Raw genomic sequence first — 24,745 nt, 5'->3', positions numbered from 1 at the left:
AGATGAAGTTTGCACCGCCAGACACCAGAGGGTTAACTAGGATGCAGTTGGGTTGATTATTATGTTTTCCTCCTAGTGCTTTTCTGTTACCTGCAAATTCTGTGCAGTGAACAATTACATTTATGGTCAGACAAAGTGTTAATTATTTTTAATTATTTTAAAGAGCAGCAGCAACTGGGATATGTAGAAGAGCCCTGGGCTCTTGGAATTGGAACTGGAGTATGGAGACCCAGTCTCGCCTCCCAGTTGTGTTACAGGTCCAGTGACTTCACCTCTTTGAATCTCAATTTTCTATAAAATGGAGATAACTGACCCCACAGGGGTAGCATAAGATTAAAAGAGATAATGTATATGAAAAATAGTTGTAAAAAATTTATTATGGAAATTAAAAAACATATACATGAGTAAAGAACACATTATAGGCCAGCGCGGTGGCTCACACTTGTAATCGCAGCACTTTGGGCAGCCAAGGCAGACTGATCACTGGAGCTCAGGAGTTCAAGAACTGCGCAACATCACGAAACCCCATCTCTACCAAAAAAAATACAAAAAATGCAAAAACACAAACAATTAGCTGGGCATGGTGGCACGCGCATGTAGTCCCAGCTACTCTGGAGGCTAAGGTCGGAGAATTGTTTGAGCCCAGGAGGTGGAGGTGGCAGTGAGCCAAGGTCGCGCCTCTACACTCCAGCCTGGGTGCCAGAGTGAGACCCTGTCTCAAAACAAACAAACAAATAAACAAAAACACATTATAATGAAGCCATCTTCAACAATTATCATCTTATTTAATCTATATCCCCTGTCCACTTTCTCCCCACCCTCAACTGGAATGTTTTAAAGCAAATCCCAGACATGCTCTTTTTTCCATAAAAACTTCATTACCGAAGTACTTTACACTTTTTTAAAAAATTAATACATGATGACTGTAGAAAATTTGGCATATGAAGAAATCATGTATGAAAGAGAAAACAAAAATCACTAATAAACTCACCACCCAGAGACTACTACATTTTGGAGTAGTTTATTATTTTTTTCTATATACATATTCGTTTTTAACAAAAGTGGGATCATATTGTATATGTTATTTTTAGGTACATTTTATTTTAATTGTAAAAATAATAAAAGCAGATTACAGAAAATAGAGAGGAAATGAACCATAATTCCTTACCACCTAATATAAAACTCTTAATATTTTAGTATTCTTCCTTCTCATTTTTTTCAATTTACATTCATACTCTTAACCCAAGTGGGATCCCTCTGATTATGTACTTTTCAAATTATGAATCTGTTTTAATTGTAAGAAAGTAATATAATCATATTGCAGAAAAATAAAGAAAAGCAAAATAAAAATATTATCCATAATCCCACTACTCAATTATAATCACTGTTAACAATTTTTGGTGTTAACAGTGATTATAATTGAGTAGTGAGATTATGGATATTTTTTCTATGCACATATATTTTAACAAAAGTGGGAACATAATATTTATGGAGTTTATTAACTATAAACTCATATTTACTTATAAGAATAATATTGCATAATATGGGGAAAAGAGAAGAAAATCACTCATAATCCTACCACTCTACTGGCACTGTTATCGTTTTGGTATTTTCCAGACTGTCGCTTTCTGTACATATTCATACATGATTGGAAACATAGTGAGTATTTAATTTTGTTCCCTTTGTGCCCTTTGCAGCTTGGCATCATATTTATGCAACTTTGTACCCAGCATTTTTTATTTCGTATTTTGTTATGAATATTTTCCTATGAATAAGAGTTTTCAAAATCAGGATTGTGTGTGTGTGTGTGTGTGTGTGTGTGTGTGTCAAGGTACCAAAGGACACACCCTTACCATAGACATTTAGGTTCCTTTTCATTTTTCACTATTATCAACAATTCTGCTGTAAATATTCTTGAATAAAAACTTGTGCTTTTAAAGTTTTTTCTACACACGTATTGAGTATATGTTTCTGGAGACCACTCTGTAAGTTTATAGGCTGACCTGTAAAAAGTGGTCACCTTTTTTTGGTCCCAAATTTACTCCTGTCATATGGCTCAGGCAGTCCTTGGTTCTGGAGGGTGGGATTTTAAGAAGAAATCTGCATTTTTCTCTCTCTCTCTCCTCCCTGAGTTTATAGACCTCCTTCATCCCCTCTCAGTCTGGTTTTAAAATTAATCATTCAGCAAGTATTACTGAATCTGAAGTGTGTGAGCTGAGGCAGGGACGGGAGGCAAAAGGAAAATAATCAGAAGGTCCAGTACGATAACAGCATTTATTGGCCATTTACTACACTGCGGGCACCAATCAGGCTAAGCAACGCCCACAGATTAGGTACCATTGTTATCCCCATTTAACAGATGGGAAGATTGAAGACCAAAGCATGAAGCCATTGGCCTAAGACTTCACCGCTAACAAATGGCAAAGTAGGAATTTAAACCCAGGCCTACTGACCCCTGAACCTGCACTCTAGACAGCCTCCTTACCCTCCTAGGCAGCGGGGATTAGGGCTGAGGGTAAAAACTTTGCAGCCAGCCTGACCCAGATTCAAACACTCAGCCACGTGGCTATGTGAACTTGGGCAATTCCCCGAGGCTCTGTTTCACCTTTGGTAAACCCTACCTCAAAGGGCTGTCCTGGGAATTAAATGAGATGATGGATGGGGAACATGCCAGGCCCAGCGCTGGCGCACAGAGGTTCTCGGTAGGTGACCATCCCTGTCCTCTCCTTGCTTCGCAAGCTCGCGGTCTAGTTGCCAAGTTGGAGATAAGAGTTCAGCGGAGAGCTCTGAGCTCTGCTGGAGCCAACGGGGAAGTCAGTGATCAGAGCATTTTTGCCGAGAAATGCAAATGTCTCCTTTGCTCCCTCTCAGCCTCTGCAACTAACCTCCTCTCCCATGTCCCCAAAAAGGAAAGGGGTGGCTTTTGTGCTTCAAAGCTGAGTGCTTGAAGCCCCTCTCGTTCCTGCTCCCCAGGAGGTAAGCAGTGGAGATGACAGGAAGTCACCAGGGGGAAGACCCTTTCTGGCATGTGGGCACAGAGAAATGTGGTGGAGGGCGCTCCTTTTTCTGCCCTTCAATGGTCCGGATGGGGGAGGGGGCTGGCTGTTGAGCAACTGCTCCGGAGACACTCCAGAAGCCGAGATGAACATATGCCTCTTTCTAACAATTGGCCTGGGAGCCATCCAATAGATGGAGGGCGGATCCACACCTCCCGGATCCGGAGCCTGCAGCGGAGAAGCTGCCGCTGTTGCCAGACCTGCTCCCGAGCCAAGCCGGGGCTGACGGGGAGGGTGGGTCAGGGGTTCAAATTAGTAACATGCAATTCGAAAGCCTAGAGTCGCTCATTCTCCACCACTTAGTTTTCGCAGAAACATTTTTTTTCATCCCAGGCAAACACCAAGAGAACTTGAGGGTGTATTTCACACGCGGTTTGCAGTAAGGCTTTAGGGTGCCGACAGATCCCGCCTTTTATCAGAGGGAGACTAGGCAGGGCCCACAATCTGGCAAGCAAAGTGAGAAAGTGCAGCGAAGATGTGTGGGGTGTGGATGCTACCGGGGTTTGTGTTGGGACAGGGTAGGTGAAAAGACTGGAGCTGTGCAAGGCAGCCTTGAGGGCTGGAGAATGGGTTTACCTGGCGACCAAGGCACTCGCCCAAGCTTCCTCCAGATGCCGAGGAAGGGCCTTGATCCGTCTCTCCATTTGCTTCCCATCTTTGTGTCAGTAAGCCGGTCAGTCCGTCAACAAACAGAACTTTGTTAGAAGAGCAAATGCAGGGCACTTGGGGCTACTAAAAAAAGAAAAAGAAAAGAAAAAGAGAACTTCAGGTCTTCAAATCCAATTAAGAAGACAGAACACATACATAGTGAAAATGACTTCGTGACATTCCCTCCCCCCTTTTTTAACATCAGGACCTTTTCTTAAAGAGTATGTTTTATAAACAGTGTAAACTGAGTAGCTGTTGCTGAAAGGCAGCAAAAAAAGAGCGGCGGGGCCGGGGCGGGGGGTGGGGGTGACAGAGGGGTAATCCCGATGGCCTCCCTGTAAGTGGTAAGGTGGGAATTTCTTGGCCACAAAGAATCCGAATTGAGGTGAAGGAGAAGACCCAGACCTCTTTCCAGTAAGGATTTGTAAGACAACATCTCTACCTAAGAAAGACGAACTCCAAATGCAAAACGTTATTCTTGCTAGACGGGAATGATTATGTAGTTACAATAAAACAACCTGACATCGTGGGAAGGCAGGAGGAATCTCCGCGAACCCTGGGGCAAGCTCTTCGTACCCCGTTGCCTACTGTTGGCTTTTCGGCGAGCCTAGTGAGCTGTACCTGGCCCCACGGTCCGGGAGAGTAGCATTTCTCCGGGTCGCATCCTGCCAGCCTCCTGCCCTGGATGACCACAGAACAGAAACCCTCGAACCCAACCCCAGCTCAGAACTTCTAGAAGAGCCACCGCTGCCATATAGGCCCTCCATGCGACTCTGCCCAGAATCTGGCGACTTTAAGAGGAAAGGGAGCCCCCAGCCTCAGCTCTTCAACGAATGAAATAGTACAGCCCCCCAAAAGGCAGACAGGCTCCAAGACAGCCCTGCAGAAAACTAATGACCATTCCCCCGTCTCGTGTGCGCCCCTCTCTTCCAGGTCACTCCTTGAGCCCACAGCTCTCTCCCAAAACCCCTGAAGCCCGTTTTGGCCCCCGACTAGATTTAGGTCAGAAAACAGACACTAACGGCTCTCCTTTGCCTCAGTGAAATTACTAAGTGGAATTTATTGGGCAAGCCCACGCAGGGCGGTGGGGAGAGCCGGTGTCCCGGGCCCTGGCCCCCGACAGCTTTAGAAGCCGGGCACCGGCCAGGGCTCCGGGCGAGGGCTGCCCATAGCCCGGACTCGCCAGCCCCACCCCGGGAGCCTTGGCCGGTCCACAGGGCTGCCGGACTCGCGTGGCCGCGTGGACTCCGTTCCCCAGCCGGCCCTTTGCTTTCACACGATCCGCGGTGACTGCACCAGCTCGAGCGCCTTTAAAGGGCCACAGACGCCAGCCGCTGCTATAAAAATGTGCCCGGCGGCACAGCTGCAGAAGGGGCACCACTGAGCTGCCGAGAGGAAGCTCGCTCTGCCCGGCTGCCCTCTTGTAGTCCGCCGGCGAGGGGCAGTTCTCGGTGAGGAGGAAGAGAGCAGCGGACGGCACAGCACCCGCGCGGGCCCTCCGTGAGTATCCAGTTCAGATTTTGCCACCAACTCGCCCACGAGCCAGGACATGTGCTAATAATGCCCTAAGCCGGTTATAAAGACGTGGAAATTGAGGGGAGAAAAAAAAAAGGGAAAAAAAGGGTCTGTCCTTCCTGGGATTCCTAGCCGAGGCCAGTCTGCTGCCGTGTGCGTGTGCGTCAGGGCTCTCCGGGCGGCAATGGGGGCTTGAGAGCCGGGTCCCCAGCGCCGGGAAGGGAGCGCGGTGGCCGCCACCGCCACCGCCCCGGAGTCCGGCGCCGAAGCTGCGGGCGGGCGGGCGGGCACCAGCTGGGTCAGGGGCTGCTTGGCGCGGCACTGTGCGGTGCAGCGGCGGCGCAGCGTGGTGCGGGCTTTTCCCAGGCGCCCCGGGGTCGGGTGGCCAACGGCGCGGCCGCAGGCGCTGAGCGCGACCGGTTCGCGGTAGCGGTGGCGGCGGCGTGCGTGCCAGGGGCTGGGGGCTCCGCCGCCTCTCTTGCGGCTCACCGAGCTCCGCGCTTCCCTCTCTCCAGGGCAGGCGGCTTCTCAGAGGTAAGCCGGGCCGCCGGGCTGGGCGCCGGGCTGGGCGGCGGGGCCGAGGACTCCCGTGGAGCGGGTATGGGGAGTGGGCGGCCGCCAGGCGGGCCGGAGGGTTCTGGGGAGACTTGCTTTCTGTTGGAAAGCGCTCTGCTGGGGGCGAGGGGCCGCCCGCCCGCCCGCCAGCGCTCGGGTTCGCTCGCCAGCGCGCCCCCCTGCCGGCCAGCGGGGCCGGGTGCCCGCTTCTCCCGGGGAGACGGCAGCACCTTTTCTCCCTGCGCCCGCGCTTTCTCCAGCTTGGCTTCCACCGACTTTGCTAATCTCCCGGACCGCATCTGGACGCTCTGGCTCCGGAGCTGCACAAAGCTCAGATTTACTTCGGGGAATTGAGGCAAGAGGGGGCTTTTCGGGCCGAGTTCAGCGGAATTGCGGGATGGAAGTTAGCGAATTTGGGCAACTTGCCTCTACTGCCCAGTCGACCTCAGCCCTCCCCTCCCCCGACACACGCCCACACACACACACCCACGCGCACACCCCTCTCCCTATAAACGCGGGCTGGCGAGCCGCGCGCCGAGTCCCTGCTTCGCAGAGCACCGGACTTGGAGTCAGAGAGACCTGGCTGCGAATCCCGGCTCCGCCACTTTCTAGCGCTGTGACCTTGGGCAAGTTACCGCACCTCTCCGAGCCTCTCTCACTCTTCTCCTAGCGAGGTTTTAGCACTGACCGCAGGCGGCTTGGCTAGGGGGTAGGCTCAGCCTGCTGCCGCGTCGGATGCTCAGCGGGCGCTCAGTAAGTGTTGATCAGGCGCGGGAGTGGCAGCAGCCGGCGCCGGAGTGCGGACTCGCCGCGGAGGCCGACACCCCGTGCCCCTTCCTGCCTGTCCATCCTGTCTCTAAGATCAGTTCCTGATACAGCACTTGCGGGAACGGACGCTCAGGGCCTCGGTGGCCTGGGTGCACGCGCCCGCCGTGCAAGGGATGCTCCCGGCCGCCCCCGGTTCCGCGGCTCCATCTGGGATGCGGCGAGGAGGGCAGCCGAGCTGTCCGCAAACAACGGGCCTTTAGTTTTCAGGTGGCGAAACTGACTGGTCTGGTTAGAGCGCGTCCAAGCCAAGCCGCAGTGCTGTTTGGATTTTTAAATTTCTCCTTCTGAGTGAGAAAATAGCAATCGAGATGGAACCATCCGGTTGGTGCCATTTTAACTTTTGGTCCCCCATCAGGTTAAAGATGAGGCCCCCACCTGCCTCTCCCTTCTCTTTTCCCTCTCCCCTTCCCACCCCTGTCTAGGCGGGAGGGGGCTGCTCGCCCAAGGGAAGGCCTGAAGCGAAGAGCGGGCAGCGGGACTGGGAACTGGTGGCCGGGGGGCCGCCAGGCATCAGCCGGCGAGGAGGCACTTGTTGCTCTAGGTTTCCCAGCCGCCTGTCGCAGCCGTTTCGCAGTGGTCAGCTCGCGGCTTGGAGAGCGGGCTGGGACGTTTCCGCGTTGCCAAGTTTTGCCCACGAACGGGCTAGAGGGTGGTGGAGGAGGGCAGAAAGCCGGGGAAGCAGAGCCAGGGATGCCGATGGAAATGCGATTGCTTCTTCAGACGCATTCAACAACACTTACTGAGCGCCTATTGAGCGCAGACCCAGGCTGGGGTCAGGGTGGGTGGTGGGTCAGTAATGGAAGGCAGAAGATCTGAATGGACATAGGGCCTCTTCTGGGGGAGCTCCCAGATTGAAGAGGGAGGCGCGGTAAAATGGTCTTCCCCCACGAACTGGTATCAGAATAGAGAGAGTTTTTTTGCTCGTTCTCTCTTTTGATTTTTCTAATGTTTCTCTTTTGGTTTTGCTGTTGTTGCTGCTGCTCCTGTTGTTTTTTCTTCGTTTTGTACATTCGGGTACCAAGCGGCAAAAAGGAGAGGGAAGGCTGGATAGGAACAGGAAAAGGTGGACAGGGCCCCCAGACATTTTTCTTAGGACAGGAAAATTGTCTGATACTGATTGTGCTAGGGCTCTTGAAGACGACATGTGTTAGACTTCTTGTCTGGTGATCACTTGCTTTTGAAATATTTTTCTACGGTTGCCTCAGAGAAGGAGCAGGGCTTCAATCAAGCAATGATGCGGGACCCAACAGCTGATATTTTTTCCTCATGTTTTTAAAAAAATGTTTACCCCTTTCTCTATTTTTTCCCTCCCCTACCCCCATCCACCCAAGTAAGCAATGCAAAGATGATACAGAGAGGTAGTAAGTGGCCACTTTCTAGAAGTGTCTGAGCAGATTCTTAATGACCGCTGCGGAGTGGAGAGTGTCATGGAGAATTCTAGCCTCCTTGGAAAGATTAGAGACTCTTTTTAAGGTCCTCAAGATTCTTTGGACCAAGAGGTATTTATAAATATGAAATTCTACATCTCTAATTGATCATGAAAGCTAGAATATATGGGGCTTTTTTTTTTAAAGAGATAGGGTCCCGCTATGTTGCCCAGCCTGGTGTCAAACTCCAGGGCTCAGGTGATCCTCCCACCTCAGCTTCCTGAGTAGCTGAGACTACAGGAGGGTGCTACTGTGCCTAGCTATGGGACATTTTTTTCTTCTTTGTAAACAGGCCTCCAGGAAAATAAGTTGAGATTTTCAGAGGTTTGTTTATTTTCTGGTTTGGAGGTATTCTTTTGCCTTCATTCCCTTATCCTTTGGCACTTGAGCCAGGGAATCACTTCTTTGGAAGCCTTTTGAATCCAGCTAGGTATGATGACTTAGCCAGTGGTCAGGTGAGGCATGTGGCCATAGGGGTGCTAGATTCTGCTCCCAGAACCGCTGCTACCTGACTAAAAAGGCATTGAATCTCTGTGCCTCACTTGTCACTATAGATGGGAATGGCTGGACTCAGGTTTCTGGGGTAGGCATCCTAGGAAAGCCCAATGCTGGGGCTGTCTTGGAGGGGGCTTGAGACATGGAGGAAAGTGACACATTCCTAGCTTCTCTGGCTCCAGCTGCCTCAGAGCCCCCAGACCACCCTAATCAGCCTGGCTTCTCACAGGCATGCCCAAGGTCATGCTTTGGAGCTCCATGACATTTGCGCTAGAGACTTGTTATTTCCCTGTGCTGCAGCCTCTAGCTTTCTAGGTCTTCCTTGCCCTGACTTCTCACATTCTCCCAGTCCCAGTGGAGGCCCCAACTCTCCAGCCTGGATGCTAGTAGCCCATTGAGACAATATGTTGCTTACTCAGGGACATTCCTGTCCTCTGAACCAGGAACAGTGCCACCCTCACCCCCACACATACACCTTGGGACTGTGAAGTCACTTGCATGAGGAAGCAGTATGTCCCATCTTGGTGATATGGGTAGGTGGCTGCCTGGGCAGTACCTGGCCAAATCAAGCACCTTTCCTGCCTCAGGCAAAAGTTCCAGCTTGATCTCCTCCCTGTGCTCGGGTGATCTCTGGTCTTGATTCTAACTCAGTCACCATCCTTGCCTCATAGCTGCGTGGCATTGCCCTGCTTCGGGCTTTGCTAGTGCTTTGTTGGTCAGTGAAGCCTTTTGCCCTTACCACTGCTTCTTCCTCACTTGCAGCACAACAGCTCCAGCTGGCAGCATCACTTCCCGCCAATTTATCCAACTTCTGCCAAGGCTCTGAAATGCCAACAACGTCGAGGCCTGCACTTGATGTCAAGGGTGGCACCTCACCTGCGAAGGAGGTAATTTTTGCCATTTTACAGATGAGGCAGGGAAAGACAAATTTTCCGGGGTCATGGGCCAGGCCCTCCTAGGTGCATTACCCAGTGTCCTTGAGCAGAGAGGAGACAACAGGACTATCTCTGGGGAGAATGAGAACAGCTTCTGCCTAAATTGTGGTCAGATTGAACCCACTAGGGGTGTTGAAAGATGGCAGGGAAGGGAGCAGAGAAATTGAGTAGGAGCAAAACCACTCTGTTGAAGAGACTAAAGTGAGGCTGAGAAGAGGGACAGGAGGTGCCCTTTTTAGGATGGTGAGGTGGAGGCTATGGGGAAGGAGCTGAAAGCAGTGAACCCACTTAGGATGGCAGGTGCTCCAGCACTGTAACTGGGCTCTGGCCTCAGTGCTCAGAGCCATGGCAGCAAAAGGATGCTTGAGGTGGGAGCCTAATTTTCAAGGGGGTCGTCTTGCTACCTCTCCACCTCTAGTCCCAAATGAAGTGCAGGTAGGAACCTTCTAAATCTGCTGAATGGTGAAGGACAAGCCAGGAGCAGGGTTACTATGGTGTGCTTTTCTCTGTCTTCTAGGATGCCAACCAAGAGATGAGCTCCGTGGCCTACTCCAACCTTGCGGTGAAAGATCGCAAAGCAGTGGCCATTCTGCACTACCCTGGGGTAGCCTCAAATGGAACCAAGGCCAGTGGGGCTCCCACTAGTTCCTCGGGATCTCCAATAGGTTCTCCTACCACCACCCCTCCCACTAAACCCCCATCCTTCAACCTGCACCCCGCCCCTCACTTGCTGGCTAGTATGCAGCTGCAGAAACTTAATAGCCAGTATCAGGGGATGGCTGCTGCCACTCCAGGCCAACCCGGGGAGGCAGGGCCCCTGCAAAACTGGGACTTTGGGGCCCAGGCGGGAGGGGCAGAATCACTCTCTCCTTCTGCTGGTGCCCAGAGCCCTGCTATCATCGATTCGGACCCAGTGGATGAGGAAGTGCTGATGTCGCTGGTGGTGGAACTGGGGTTGGACCGAGCCAATGAGCTTCCGGAGCTGTGGCTGGGGCAGAATGAGTTTGACTTCACTGCGGACTTTCCATCTAGCTGCTAATGCCAAGTGTCCCTAAAGATGGAGGAATAAAGCCACCAATTCTGTTGTAAATAAAAATAAAGTTACTTACAAAGAGACGGGCCAACTAGAGGTGTTCTTCATTGAGATCTAATGATGTGTAGTATGGTCTGATGTCCCTTTAGCAATTCTGAGGCCCATGGCGGGGTTGTGAGTGGCTAGCTGGGAAGGAGCTGGATGGGATGGAAGGAGAAGGGAGGGTGAAGGGGGCTGTTCACTGAATTCCTGCTGCCAGCACCACTGTGGCTATCTCCTCAGGAGTACCTGGTCTCATTGCCCTAAGACTCCAGGAACACCATGGCATACAGGGGCTGGTTGGGGGCTTTCTTGGAAGAGAGACTGATCAGACCTTTGTGCAGCCTCCTTGCTACATGCACATCCAAGTCTAAAGGCACATCCCTGGCCACGTGGCACACACTTCACCAACTGTAAAAGCCACCCCCACCCACTCTCTAGCCCCAATCCAACTGACCCATTAAGGCCTTTCCTTTGCCCTCTTGCCCATGTGCAATAGATAGATAGGGCTGAAGAAGGATCCTGTGACCTGGGAGCTCAGATTTCTCTGGAAAATTGCAAAAGCAACAGACTCCCATCATTAAACTGGGGTTTGAGGTGCCTTCTCCAGGTTCCTCACATAGCTGCTCAGTCCTCCCAGCCTGGGACACTCTGAGCTGGTCTTGAGTGTCCCTAACTCCTACCTTCCTGGCCCACCCTGTTTGAGCTGGCCTCTCCATCTTAGAGATACAGATCAGAACTAGGCTTGACAAGTTCAACATTTGGCGATCTATCCCTTGCCTTTCAATTAACTGCTGAGGAAGCAGTGGCTTCAGAAGCATGCCAAGTGGCAAGGCAGTGGCACTGCACTGGATCCTGGCCTTGTGATACACTGATAAAGCCTTGTCCTCATGTTGATACAACCCAATGTCCTGGATACTCTGTCCATGTTTCGGACTCCCAGACAGCCTTCTTCCTTGAATGCTGAAAACGACTCTAATCAGCCTCTCAGGACTAGCATCAGGCCTGCCCCCTAGCAAGCACTTTCAAAAGAGTGTGCTAGCAGGGGCGTTGATTGGATTCAGCACTCCCTGAGCACCTGCTCTGGGCCAGGCACTTTGCTAGACATTGGGAGCATGAATTAGATGAAGTTTACCTTTGAGGGAGTTCCTCATCTCAGAAGGAGAAAGACAGGCACAAACAAATTATAATAAAACAGCATTTCCTAGAACAGAGGGGGAAGGTGCTATTCAATCCCAGAAAAGGAAACAGCTCCATCTGCCTGGGAAGTCTGGGGAAGGCTCCTTGTATTGAACTGCTTTATTTGTTTTCATATTTCACAAGCAATAAATCCATTATCCAATCTCCTTGTAAAAAGTAGAAGCTTTGCAGATAAGGCTAAAGTACCCTTTGACCAAATCTCCCCCTCAATCCTGATCGCCTCCGGTTCTCCACGGAGGTAGCAACTGTTTATCTGTTTGTGGTGCATCCTTGCTGGCCTTGCTCTCTGTCCTTACATAAAGGTAGATCCACCCGAAGAAAGTTTTGGCTTTCGAAATAAGACTTGAATCAGCCAAGGGAAGAATGAGTGAGGGGAACAGCTGTTAAACAGGCACAGGTGCATGAGAGGGGTGACAGTGGCTGAAAACCAGGAGTTCAGCATGCAGGCTATGTCACAGGGCTGGGAGAGGGGACGGGAGGAGATGAGGTTGGAGAAGTTCACAAAAGGCAGAGTCCATAGGGCCTTCTGGAAACAAGCCTTCGCCTTAGTGCCACCAGTCCTGTGGCTCTGGAAGAATCTCTGGAGGTTTGTAGGAAAGCAAATAATTAACCAACTTTTAACATCTTGTTTTTAAGATGATTTCAATAAAGGTAGATGGTTAGATTCATCTAACGCTGGGAACAGGGAGACATGGGGTTTTGAGGGGGCTGATGAGGCAAGGGTAGGAAAACGGAAAAGGAAGAAACGAAGGCTGGAAGAAGGTGGGGAGAGCAGAGCAGGCTTGAGGGCCTTGGGTCTCTGAGGAGAACACAGGAACTGGATTGGGGGAGCTAGGAAGGGAGAGGAAGGAGGGACCTGACTTCCCAGGTCATAGGATCCTTCTTCGGCCCTATCTATCTATTGCACATGGGCAAGATTGGGGGAGCTAGGAAGGGAGGTGAAGGAGGGTCTCAGAATCTGCACAGCTCCTAGCAACACAAGGGCAGTGTGGACACAGGCATGGCAGCTAAAGCAGAATGACAGGATGTGGATGCAGCCAAACTCTGAAAGGCTAGAGGATCCCAGGGTCCCTCCCCTGCTGGGGCCTTCAAAAAACGCACTTCTGGCCAAACTAAACAGGTCAGCAGGCTGCATTCAACGCCTGATCCCCAGCTTGCCACCCCTAATCTCTATGAGTATAAGCTCTGGGACCCCCAGGATGGCAGTAGCCCTTGGGGTGGAGAGAAGCTTGAGCCAGGGGCCAGTGCCTTCAGGAGGGGGATGGGCTGCTTTGGAATCATGGGAGTGACAGGAGTGTGGCTGGGAGGCAGGTGATGGTGGGGAATGGCCTGAGCATCTCTAGTATATTAACCAGAGTCTACAGAGAAACAGAACAAATAGGATAGAGATATACAGATATACATATGTTGGCTCACAAGATTATAGAGGCTGAGAAGTCCCACAGTCTTCTGTCTGCAAGCTGGAGAACCAGGCAAGCCAGTGGTGTAATTCATCGGAGTCTGAAGGCCTGAAAAGGTGGAGGATAGTAATGGTGTAAGCCTTGGTCTGAGTCTGAAGCTTGAGAAACAGGAGCACAGAGGTCCAACGACAGGAGAAAATGATGTCCCAGCTTAGACAGAAACAAATTCACCCTTATTCTGTCTTTTTGTTCTACTTGGGCCCTCAACAGATCAGATGATGCCTACCCACATTGCTGAGGGTGATCTTCTGTCCTCAGTCTACCCATTCACATGCTCATCTCTTCTAGAAACACCCTCTCAGACACACACAGAAATGTTTGATCAGCAATCAATGTCCTTAGCCCAGTCAAATTGACATACAAAATTACCCATCAAACCTAGAGAAGGTGCTTCTGAATGGGGAGGGAGAGCAGGAACTTTGGCATGGCAACCCTGCCTCCTGGTGCCAGTGGCCAGAAATGTGGCCAACGGAGCAGCCTCCTCTCCAGAGAGCTTGGAGGGAAAAGGCATGGGACATCCTGAAGGGAGAGTCAAGGCCCTGCACAGGGGCAGATGAGGAGGGCTTGGGTCAGTAACTTTATTGCTAGAGAAGGAGAGGGAGTAAGGGAACCCACAAGGCACAGTGGAGGAAAGGCAGGCAAGTCTCAGTCCTTGCCATAGAGGTCATATTCACACCAGACGCAGTCATTCATTAGGTTACTAGAAGATTCCTGAAGCCAACTCCAAATCCCGGCCTGGAATAGGCCCTGGGGGCTAGGAGGCAAGGTACCCAGATGTACACAAGTAAAGAACACTATCTACCCGCAAGGAGCTTGCTGCTCAGAACAAATGTGTAGCCAAGAGCACCTCCTAGAGCCCAGGAGCAGTGCTGCTCCCTAGGGACAAACCAGAGAGAACCCCGTTCCTGCATTCCAGGAACTCATAGCTCAGTGGTGGAGATAGCCATAGCCTTGAAAGATGAACTGTATTTCCATCAAGCAGCAATGCTGGTGGGGGCTTGAGTGGATGGCATGGCCTCCAGGATGAGGGGGCAATTGGAGCACAAATACAAAGATAAAATCAGGGCATGATGTAAACCAGAACAAAATGTTAGAAAACCCAAGCCTCTCTCAAGGAAGTCCCACAGCTTGACTTCCTCAAAGAGCAGAGGACCGAGAGGAGGTAGGGTAAAATCAGATCCTGCAGTTGTTAATACTTTATTCCACAGGTAAGGGACAATCTCTCATTCCACAAATAAGGACTGAGCACCTACTTTGTGCCAGGGACAATGCTAAGCACTGGGAATATGTGGTAAGCACATTGTCCTTGCTCTCGTGAAACTTCAAGTTTAGCAAGGAGATAGCCAGTAGTCAAGTGATCATGCAGATAATTAAAATTACAAATGATGAGAAGTGATAGGAAGAAAAGGTACAGGGCACAATGAAAGGGTATAATGGGGGTTTAATCTCAATTGCAGTGTCAGAGAGGGCCTCTGAAGGTTTTAAATGAAGAAGAGTTGTGGTCAGAGCTTGCATGAGGAAAATTAATCAGGCAATGGTGTGCATGACAAATTGGAATTATGGTGATTCTAGAAAGCTGTGACAGTGGTCCAGGAAGAATAAAGAAGATGGGAAATTAGTTTATGATAAAATGGTAACATTTCAATGGAGAGTTGTTGTTTAATGGGTATAGAGTTTCAGTTCTGCAAGATGAAAGAGTTCTAGAAATCTGTTGCACAGCAATGTGAATATACTTAACACTACTAAATTGTACACATAAAAATGGTTAAGATGGTAAATTTTATGTTGTGGTTTTAACCACAATTAAAAATAAAAAAAAAACAAGAATTAGCATTCCAAAGCAGTGAGGAAATAATGGATTACTCAATAAACACTTTGGGACAACTGGATACACTAACCCAAACTTACACCAAAATGAATTCCAGATAAGCCAAAGATTTAAAAATAAAAATTAAAATCATGAAAGTAGTAGAAGACAAAAATGGAGATTTTTAAAAATAAAATTTTGAAATAGGGAGGCCATTCTAAGAATGACACAAAACCCAGAAGCTATGGAAGAGGCTGATATATTTAACTGCATTTAAAAAAATAGGCCAGGCATGGTGGCTTACAACTGTAATCCCAACACTTTGGGAGGCCAAGGTGAAAGGATTGCTTGAGCCTGGGAGTTCAAGGCCAACCTAAGCAACATAGGGAGATCCTGTCTCTACAAAAAATTTAAAATTTGCTGGGCATGGTGGCGCACACCTGTGGTACCAACTACTTGGGAGGCTGAGGCAAGAGGATCACTTGGACCTAGGAAGTTGAGGCTGCAGTGAGTCATGACCATGCCACTGCACTCCAGCCTGGGCAACAGAGTGAGACTTTGTCTCAAAAAAAAAATAAACAAACAAACAAAAAAACCTGCAAAGCAAAAATCATACCATAAACAAAGTCAAAGTCAAAGTCAAAAGATAAACTGAGATAAAAAGAGAAAATATCTGCAATTCCTAGTGAATACGAAAACAACTCTTACAAATCAATACATCAAAGACCCCCAGCCCAATGTGAAAATAGGCAAATGATATTAACAGTTCACAGAAAATGAAATAGAGAAAAAGAAATTAAAATGGTTTAAAAACTTATCAAAAGATGCTCAACCTCACTCACACTACAAGAAATGTAATTTAAAACTACACTAGGGGCTTCTGATTCTGGAACAAAATGACTGCTCCTCTCCTTCAAATGCAACTCTATACCCTAGAAATTATTCAATAAGCAATGATAAAAGGACACTGAAAGCAGGAAAGAAGACAGACTGGCCAGGAACTTCAGGACATGGTGAGCTTCCTCAGTTTTCTTTTTATCTCCTGTATACTCCTAGACTGGGTGCCAAAGAGGCATGCAACCTAAAACCAACAGTCATACACACACACACACACATGCATGCACGCACACACACGTGCAAGCATGCACGCATGCACACACAAAGGACTGGGAAAGATGAAGCCAGACACACACCTAGTGGGGAGATCTAAGCCCTGCTCCACAACTAAAGCTCCCAGAAAGTGGTCCAATCTACTTGTAGCAGCAAGCAAAGTCCTGGGCTGTCTCAGTGCTCCCTCCAGAACTGGGGTACCAGCAGGCAACCCAATTTGCCTGCATAGGTAGCAGGAACAAAGCCCTGTGTCTCCTTTCCCTCCACCCAATGGCATAAGGAGACTCACACACAGTGGCTTCAGCAACTCTCTCCCCTGGAAGATCACCCACCAAAAATATGCAGCTCAAAGAAGGAAGGACCTTCTGCCCCTGTAGACAGAACCAGCAAGGATTGAGCAGAAACCCCAGGAATAGCAGAAAAATCAAGCCGACCAAAGTAACATTGCATGGGCTCAGAAAACTAAACTGTCATTGGCCAATGACTAAACTGTCACTGGCCCACTAAAGTAGACCAGAACCTACATGCTAAGTAGGGTAACTACCTGCTAATACCAAAATGTTCAGGATACTAATCGAAAATCACTCATCATAACAAGAGCCAGGAAAACCACAGTTTGAATGAGAAAAGACAGTCAACTGATACCAACATCAAGATGAATCAAATGCTGGAATTATCTGACAAGGGCCTTTAAGCTTCTCAACAATCAATTACAAATTCATTTGAAATAAATGAAAAATTGAAAATCTCAGCAAAGAAATAGATACTTTAAAATAGAACTCAGCCTGGACAACATGGTGAAGCCCTGTCTCTACAAAAAAATACAAAATGCAACTCTACAACATTTATATACAAAATTAATTAAATTTATATACAAAATTAATACAAAATGCAGCTACAAAAATTAATACAAAATGCAACTACAAAGAAATACAAAATGCAACTCTATAAAATTTATATACAAAATTAATACAAAAATTAGCCAAACATGGTGGTGCATGCCTGTGGTCCCAGCTACTCAGGAGGCTGAGGTGGGAGGAGTCCAGGAGGTGGAGGTTGCAATGAACCGATATCACCCCACTGCACTCCAGCCTGGGCGACAGAGTGAGACCCTCTCTCTCTCAAAAAAAAAAAAAAAAAAAACTAAAAGGAATAATGGAATGAAAAAAATAACTGAAATTTTAAAACTCACTGGATGGACTCAATAATAGAGTGGAGATGACAGAGGACAGATTCTGTAAACTTGAAGACAGATCAATAGAATTTACTCAATCTGAACTCATTTGAACACCACTTGGCTATGATAAATTATGTGTGTGTGTGTGTGTGTGTGTACATATATATATACACACGCATATATATATATGGTAATACCTATAGCAACCACTAGGAAAACTATACGAAGTAATATATTCAGAATCAGTATAAATAAATCCAAATGAAATTCTAAAATATATTACAGGAAGGCAAGCAAAAATAAGCAGAATGAAAAAAAGAACAAACAAAAAACAAATAATAAAATGGCAGACTGAATCCCTGACATAATAAAAATTACCTTCAATGTTAATGGACTAAATATACCAATTAAAAGAAAGAGATAAGCAGAGTGCATTTTTTTTTTTTTGAGTTGGAATCACATTCTGTCGCCCAGGCTGGAGTGCAGTGGCATGATATCGGCTCACTGCAACCTCTGCCTCCCGGGTTCAAGCAATTCTCCTGTCTCAGCCTCCCTAGTAGCTGGGACTACAGGTACATGCCATCATGCCCGGCTAATTTTTGTTCTTTGTTTTTTGTTTTGAGACGGAGTCTCGCTCTGTCACCCAGGCTGGAGTGCAGTGGCGCGATCTCGGCTCACTGCAAGCTCCGCCTCCCGGGTTCATGCCATTCTCCTGCCTCAGCCTCCGGAGTAGCTGGGACTACAGGCGCCCGCCACCACGACCGGCTAATTTTTTGTATTTTTAGTAGAGACGGGGTTTCCCCATATTGGTCAGGCTTGTCTTGAACCCCTGACCTCAGGTGATCCACCCACCTCAGCCTCCCAAAGTGCTGGGATTATAGGCATGAGCCACCGCACCTGGTGCAGAGTGAATTTAAAAAGAGCACAACCCTGGCCGGGCATGGTGGCTCACACCTGTAATCTCAGCACTTTGGGAGGTCGACGGGGGTGGATCACATGAGGCCAGGAGTTTGAGACCAGCCTGCCCAACATGGCAAAACCCCATCTCTACTAAAAATACAAAAATTATCTGGGCATGGTTGCACACACCTGTAATCCCAGCTACTCGGTGGCTGAGGCAGGAGAATCACTTGAACCCAGAAGGCTGAGGTTGCAGTGAGCCAAGACCGCACCACTGCACTCCAGCCTGGGTGGCAAAGTGAGAGTGTCTCCCAAAAAAAAAAAAAGCCCGACCCAGCTGGGTGTGGTCGTGCGCATCTATAATTCCAGCTGAGGAAGGAGGAGTTCAAGCCTAGCCTAGGCAACATAGCGAGACACCATCTCTGAAAAAAAAAAAGAAAAAAGTCTAAAAAGCACAACTCAACTATACGCTGTCTACAGAAAACTCACTTCAAACATGCCAACATAGGTAGGTTGAAAGCACAAGGATGGAAAAATGATATATCATACAAACATTAATTTTAAAAAGCAAAAATGATTATATTAATATCAGATAAAATAGACTTCAGAGCAAAGAAAGTTACTAAGGACAAAAGAGACGTGTTTAAAGGATCAATCCACCAAAAAGATGTAGCAATCCTAAGTGTGTTTGCATCAAACAACAGAGCTTCAAAATACATGAAGCAAAAACCAAGAGAGCTGAACAACAAAATAGATAGATCCCCAGTTAGAGTTGGAGGGCTCAACTCCCTCTCTCAGCAATTGGTAAAATGACTAGACAAATTCAGCAAGGATATAGAAGAACTCAACAAAACCATCAACCAAGAGGATCTAATTGACATTTATAGAATACTTTATCCAGCAACAGAAAATACACGTTCTTTCCAAGTATTTATGGAGCACTGACCAAGATGGATCATATGCGGGTTCAGAAACAAACCTTAATACATTTAAAAGAAGTGAAATCATACAGAAAGTATTCTCTGGCTATAATGGAATCAAGCTAGAAATCAATAACAAAGATAACAAAAAAGTCTTTTAAAACTTGAAAACTGAACAGCATATTTCTAAATAATCCATGGGTCAAAAAGGAAGTCTCAAAGGAAATTTCTAAAAAATATATTGAACTGAATGACAATGAAAATATGACATATCAAAACTTGTGGAATGCAGGTAAAGCAGAGAAGTTTATAGCACCAAATGCTTACATTTCGAAAACAGAAAAGGGACCAGGAGCAATGGCTCACCCCTGTAATCCCAGCACTTTGGGACTCAAAGACAGGAGGATCACTTGAGCCCAGGAGTTTGAGACCAGCCTAGGCAACATAAAGAGACCCCATCTCTACAAAAAACAAAAAGAAAACAAAACCCAGAAAAGTCCAGTCAATAATCTAAATTCTTATGTCAAAAAACAAGAAAAAAAGTGCAAAATAAACCAAAACCAACTAGAAAAGGGGGAAACAATAAAGATAAGAGCAGAAATAAATGAAATTGAAAGTAGGAAAACAGTAAAGAAAATCAATGAAGCAAAAAGCTGGTTCTTCAGAAAAAAAGTCAATAAAACTGACAAACTTCTAGCAAGACTGACAGAAATAAAAAGCGAAAACACAAATTACCAACATCAGAAATGAAAGAGAGGCTATCACTACAGATCCTACAGCTATTAAAGGAATCATAAGGAAATACCACAAACACTCCTGTGCTAATAAATTCAACAACTTAAAAGAAATGAATCAATTCTTCAAAACCCAAAACTCTACCGAGAGGAAATAGATAATCTGAATAATTCTACAACCATTAAATAAATTGGATTTGTATAATTAAAGAGCTTTCAGAAAAGAAATCTCTAGGCCAAAATTTTTTCACTGGGGAATTTTATGAAATATTCTAAGAAGGATTAGGACCAATTTTACACAAAAGAAGAGGGAATGCTTCCCAAGTATTATCCTGATATCAAAACCAGACAAAAACAACATACAAAACAATATAACTACAGACCACTCTCTCTCCTGAATTTAGATGCAAAAATTCTAAACAAAATTTGATCAAATCCAATCCAACAATATATAAAAAGAATAATGTACCATGACCAAGTGGGGTTTATTCTAGATATGCAGGGTTGGTTCAACATTCAAAACGAGGCCAGGCATGGTAGCTCATGCCTGTAATCCCAGCATTTCAGGAGGCTAAGGCCAGAAGATCACTTGAGGCCAGGAGTTCAAGACCAGCCTGGGCAACATGGTGAGACCTCGTCTCTATAACAAATCAGAAAAATTAGCCAGGCGTGATGGTCTGGTGCCTGTAGTCCCAGCTACTTGGGAGGCTGAGACGGGAGGATCACTTGAGCCCAAGATTTTGAGGCTGCAGTAAGCTGTGGTTGCATCATTGCACTCCAGCCTGGGTACCAGAGGTCTCAAAAAACAAAAAACACCCGTGTCTCAAAATACAAAAAAAATTCAAAACTTAATGGAAATAATTTACTATATCAACAGGCTAAAGAAGAAAAACCACATGATTATATCAATTAATGCAGAAAAAGCATTTGACAAAATTCAACACCAGATCATGATTAAAAGTCTCAATAGGCGGGGTGTGGTGGCTCACACCTGTAATCCCAGCACTTTGGAAGGCTGAGGCGGGCGGATAACTTGAGGTCAGGAGTTTGAGACCAGTCTGGCCAACATGGTGAAACCCCATCTCTACTAAAAATACAAAAATTAGCTGGGAGTGGTGGCATGCACACCTATAATCCCAGCTACTCGGGAGGCAGAGGCAGGAGAATCACTTGAACCCAGGAGGTGGAGGTTGCGGTGAGCTGAGATCGAGCCACGCACTGCACTCCAGATGGAGCAAGACTCCACCTCAAAAAAAAAAAAAAAAAAAAAGCTCTCAATACAGGCCAGTCACAGTGGCTCTTGCCTATAATCCCAGCACTTTGGGAGGCCAAGGTGGGCGGATCTCTTGAGGTTCAGAGTTTGAGACCAGCCTGGCCAACATAGTGAAACCCCGTCTCTACTAAAAATATAAAAATTAGCCAGGCATGGTGGCGGGTGCCTGTAATCCCTGCTACTCAGGTGGCTGAGGCAGGAGAATCACTTGAACCTGGGAGGCGGAGGTTGCAATGAACTGAAATTGCACCACTGCACTCTAGCCTGGGCGACAACATGAGACTCTGTCTCAAAAAAAAAAAAAAAAAAAAAACCAAAACACCTAACAATACACCAGCAATAGAGGGGAATTTCTTCAGTCTCATAAAAACCATCTCCAAAAACTAACAAACAAACAAACAAAAAAACCCCACAGGCAGCATCATACTCAATGAAGAAAAACAAAATGTTTTTCCTCCAAGATTGGGAACAAGATAAGAACATACACTCTCATCATTCTTATTCAGCCTAGTACTAGAAGTCCCAGCTGCTGCGGTAAGGTAAAAAAAGGAAATAAAAGTTAAACAGATCAGAAAGAAAACTTTCTCTATTTGCAGATAGACATGATGCTCTATGTAGAAAATCCCAAGGAATCTACAAAAACACTGTTAGAACTAATAAGTGAGTTCAGCAAGGTCAAAAGATACAAGATCAACACACAAAAAGCAATCACATTTCTATATTCCTGTACTATCAATGAACACATAAAAAACAAAATAAAAATATGATACCATTCACCATCACTAAAAATGTATGTATACTTATGTATAAAACCTGGTCAGGGTCTGTTTGCTGAAAATTATAAAAGGCCGAAGAAAAAAAATCAAAGAACACCTGAAATGATCCATAGGTTTAATGCAATTTCTATCAAACTCTCAGCAAGGTTCTTTGTAGACATACACAAGCTTATTCTAAAATTTCTATGGAAAGGCAAAGGAACTAGAGTGGCTAAGACAATTTTGTTAGAGAAGAATAAAGTGGGAGGAATCACTCTAGTCGATGCTCAGGCTTACTATGTAGCTACAATAAATGTGATACTGGTGGAAGGAGAGACATAGTTCAATGGAACAGAATAGAGATCCCAGAAATAGACTCGCATAAGTATAACTAAATGATTTTTTACGAAGATGCGAAATAAATTTAAAGGAGGAGGGGGCCGGAAATGCCTGTAATCCTAGCACTTTGGGAGGTCAAGGTGGGAGGATTGCTTGAGGCCAGGAGCTCAAGACCAGCCTGCGCAACATAGCAAGACTCTGTCTCTACAAATTTTTTTTTAAATAAAAATAATTAGCCAGGCATGGTGGTGCACACCTGTAGTTCTAGCTGAGATGGGAGGACTGATTGAGTCCAGGAGTTTGAGACTGCAGTGAGCCATAATTGTGCCACTGCACTCCAGCCTGGGGAACAGAGCAAGACCCTGTCTCAAAAAAAAAAAATCCATTTAGAAAATGGGCAAAACACATGCACAGACATTTCACTGAAGAGGATATATAGATAGCAAATAAGTATATGAAAAGGTGTTCAACACCACGTAGCTATTAGGGAGATAAAACCACAAAAATATATCACTACACACTTATCAGAATGGCTAAAATAAAAAGTACTGACAACACCAGATGCTGGCAAGGATGCAGAGAAATTGGATGACCTGTACATTACCAGTAGGAATGTGAAATGGTACAGCCACTGTGGCATAGAATTTGGCAGTTATTTATAAAACTAAACATGCACTTACCATACAATCCAGAAATTACACTCTTGGACACTGACCTCAGTGAAATAAAAACTTATGTCTACACAAAAACCTGTACACAAATGTTCCTAGCATCTTTATTCCTAAGAGTCCCAAACTGGAGACCACCCAGATATGCTTCCATGGGTCACACAAATGGTGGTACAGCCATACCATAGAATACTATTCAGCGATAAAAAAGAATTAACATAAAGGAAATTATCCTGAGTAAAAACCAGCCAAAATCTAAAGGAGACATATTTTATGACTTTGTTTATATAACATTCATGAAATAGCGTAATTATAGGAGTGGAAAACAGATCACAGGTGTATTAGTTCGGTTCCTTTTTTTTTTTTTTTTTTTTTTTTTTTTTTGAGACAGAGTCTCACTGTGTTGCCCAGGCTGGTGTGCAGTGGCGTGATCTCGGGTCACTGCAAGCTCTGCCTCCTGGGTTCACGCCATTCTCCTGCCTCTGCCTCCTGAGTAGCTGGGACTACAGGCACCCGCCACCACGCCCGGCTAATTCTTTGTATTTTTAGTAGAGACAGGGTTTCACCGTGTTAGCCAGGATGGTCTCGATCTCCTGACCTCGTGATCCGCCCGTCTCGGCCTCCCAAAGTGCTGGGATTACAGGCGTGAGCCACCGCGCCCGGCCTATTAGATCGTTTTCACGCTGCTAATAAAGGCATACCCAAGACTGGGAAGAAAAAGAGGTTTAATTGGACTTACAGTTACACATGGCTTGGGAGGCCTCAGATTCATGGCAGAAGGCAAAAGGCACTTCTTAGATGGCAGCAGCAAGAGAAAATGAGGAAGAAGCAAAAGCAGAAACCCCTGATAAACCCATTGGATCTCCTGAAACTTACCCACTATCACGAGAATAGCACGGGAAAGACTGGCCCCCATGATTCAGTTACCTCCCCCTGGGTCCCTCCCACAACATGTGAGAATTCTGGAAGATACAATTAAAGTTGAGATTTGGGTGGTGACACAGCCAAACCGTATCAACGGGAGACTAAATGGTTAAGAGCACAAATAATCCCTGGAACTACATTGGCTTCTAAACTCAGCTCCACCATGTGCTAGTGTGACTTTGGGTGAGTTGCTTAATCTCTCTGAGCCTTGATTTCCTCATGTGTAAAATGGTTTTCAAATTCATTTATTCAGTTAGTCAATAAACATTTAGTTCCAGGTGCCGAGGATAGCAGTGAACAAGACAAACAAAATCTTTTTTTTTTTTTTTTTTTTTTGAGATAGGGTCTTGCTCTGTCACCCAGGCTGGAGCAATCATGGCTCACTGCAGCCTCAACCTCACAGGCTCAAGGGATCCTCTCACTTCAGCCTCCAATGTAGCGGGGACTACAGGCACACACTGCCATGCCTGGTTAATTTTTTGTATTTTTAGTGTAGATGAGGTTTCACCATGTTGCCAAGGCTGGTCTTGAACTCCTGAACTCAAACAATCCTCCTGCCTCAGCCTCCCAAAGTGCTGGATTACAGATGTGAGCCCTCGTGCCTGGCCCAAAATCTTTGCTCTTATAGAGCTGACATTCTAATGGGTAAGAGAGGCAATAAACAAAGATAGAAATTAATATATATCAGCAGATTGTAGTATGAGGAAAAGTAAAGCAAAGTGAGATGAAAGAGAAAGCATAGAAACTTTAGCTAGGATGTAGTAAGAGTTCAAAAATATTAGTGTATCACTTCTCAGCCTTTTGGTTAAGATCAAGTGCAAAAATATTAGTGTCATTACACATTGTTATTAATAACCACAAAAAATGCTATTTTAAAAGATTAAATGAAGGGAAATTAATACTCTCATACACTGCTCGTGAGAGTGCAACTTATTACAGCCTCTTTA

At 46.4% G+C, this 24,745-nt stretch overlaps 1 protein-coding gene and 1 long non-coding RNA gene across 7 annotated transcripts; one reads left to right on the top strand and one right to left on the bottom strand.

Moving 5' to 3' along the window:
• Positions 1-404: 404 nt before the first annotated feature.
• On the bottom strand, positions 405-6,217 carry LOC134809281 (uncharacterized). The gene is made up of 3 exons (XR_010154639.1): positions 6,005-6,217; positions 3,633-3,788; positions 405-531 (listed from the first exon to the last, which is right to left on the bottom strand). It is a non-coding gene; the product is annotated as an uncharacterized LOC134809281 (long non-coding RNA).
• CITED1 (Cbp/p300 interacting transactivator with Glu/Asp rich carboxy-terminal domain 1) lies at positions 5,060-10,575 on the top strand. Of its 6 annotated transcripts, none has more exons than XM_063803897.1 (4): positions 5,060-5,204; positions 5,735-5,753; positions 9,287-9,411; positions 9,977-10,575. In XM_063803897.1, exons 3-4 carry the CDS (start codon positions 9,352-9,354, stop codon positions 10,496-10,498), a joined length of 582 nt encoding a protein of 193 aa, XP_063659967.1. In that variant the 5' UTR covers positions 5,060-5,204; positions 5,735-5,753; positions 9,287-9,351; the 3' UTR covers positions 10,499-10,575. The 6 variants fall into 6 exon arrangements, with proteins under 6 accessions (XP_063659967.1, XP_009437541.1, XP_003317565.1 ...); XM_063803896.1 differs by lacking the exons at positions 5,060-5,204; positions 5,735-5,753 and adding exons at positions 6,311-6,400; positions 6,810-6,923; XM_063803895.1 differs by lacking the exons at positions 5,060-5,204; positions 5,735-5,753 and adding exons at positions 6,311-6,400; positions 6,803-6,923.
• The last annotated feature ends 14,170 nt before the right edge of the window (positions 10,576-24,745 follow it).

The sequence above is a fragment of the Pan troglodytes genome, chromosome X (genome assembly GCF_028858775.2).
Source record: "Pan troglodytes isolate AG18354 chromosome X, NHGRI_mPanTro3-v2.0_pri, whole genome shotgun sequence".
NCBI lineage: Eukaryota > Metazoa > Chordata > Mammalia > Primates > Hominidae > Pan > Pan troglodytes.
The sequence above is the reverse complement of the archived record's forward strand: the minus strand, read 5'-3'. Positions and strand labels throughout refer to the sequence as shown.

Bases quoted from the DNA above. Each gene is read 5' to 3' on its own strand.
- CITED1 (XM_063803896.1), top strand. The intron at 9,412-9,976 runs GTAATTTTTGCC...TCTGTCTTCTAG, and splicing joins GCACCTCACCTGCGAAGGAG to GATGCCAACCAAGAGATGAG.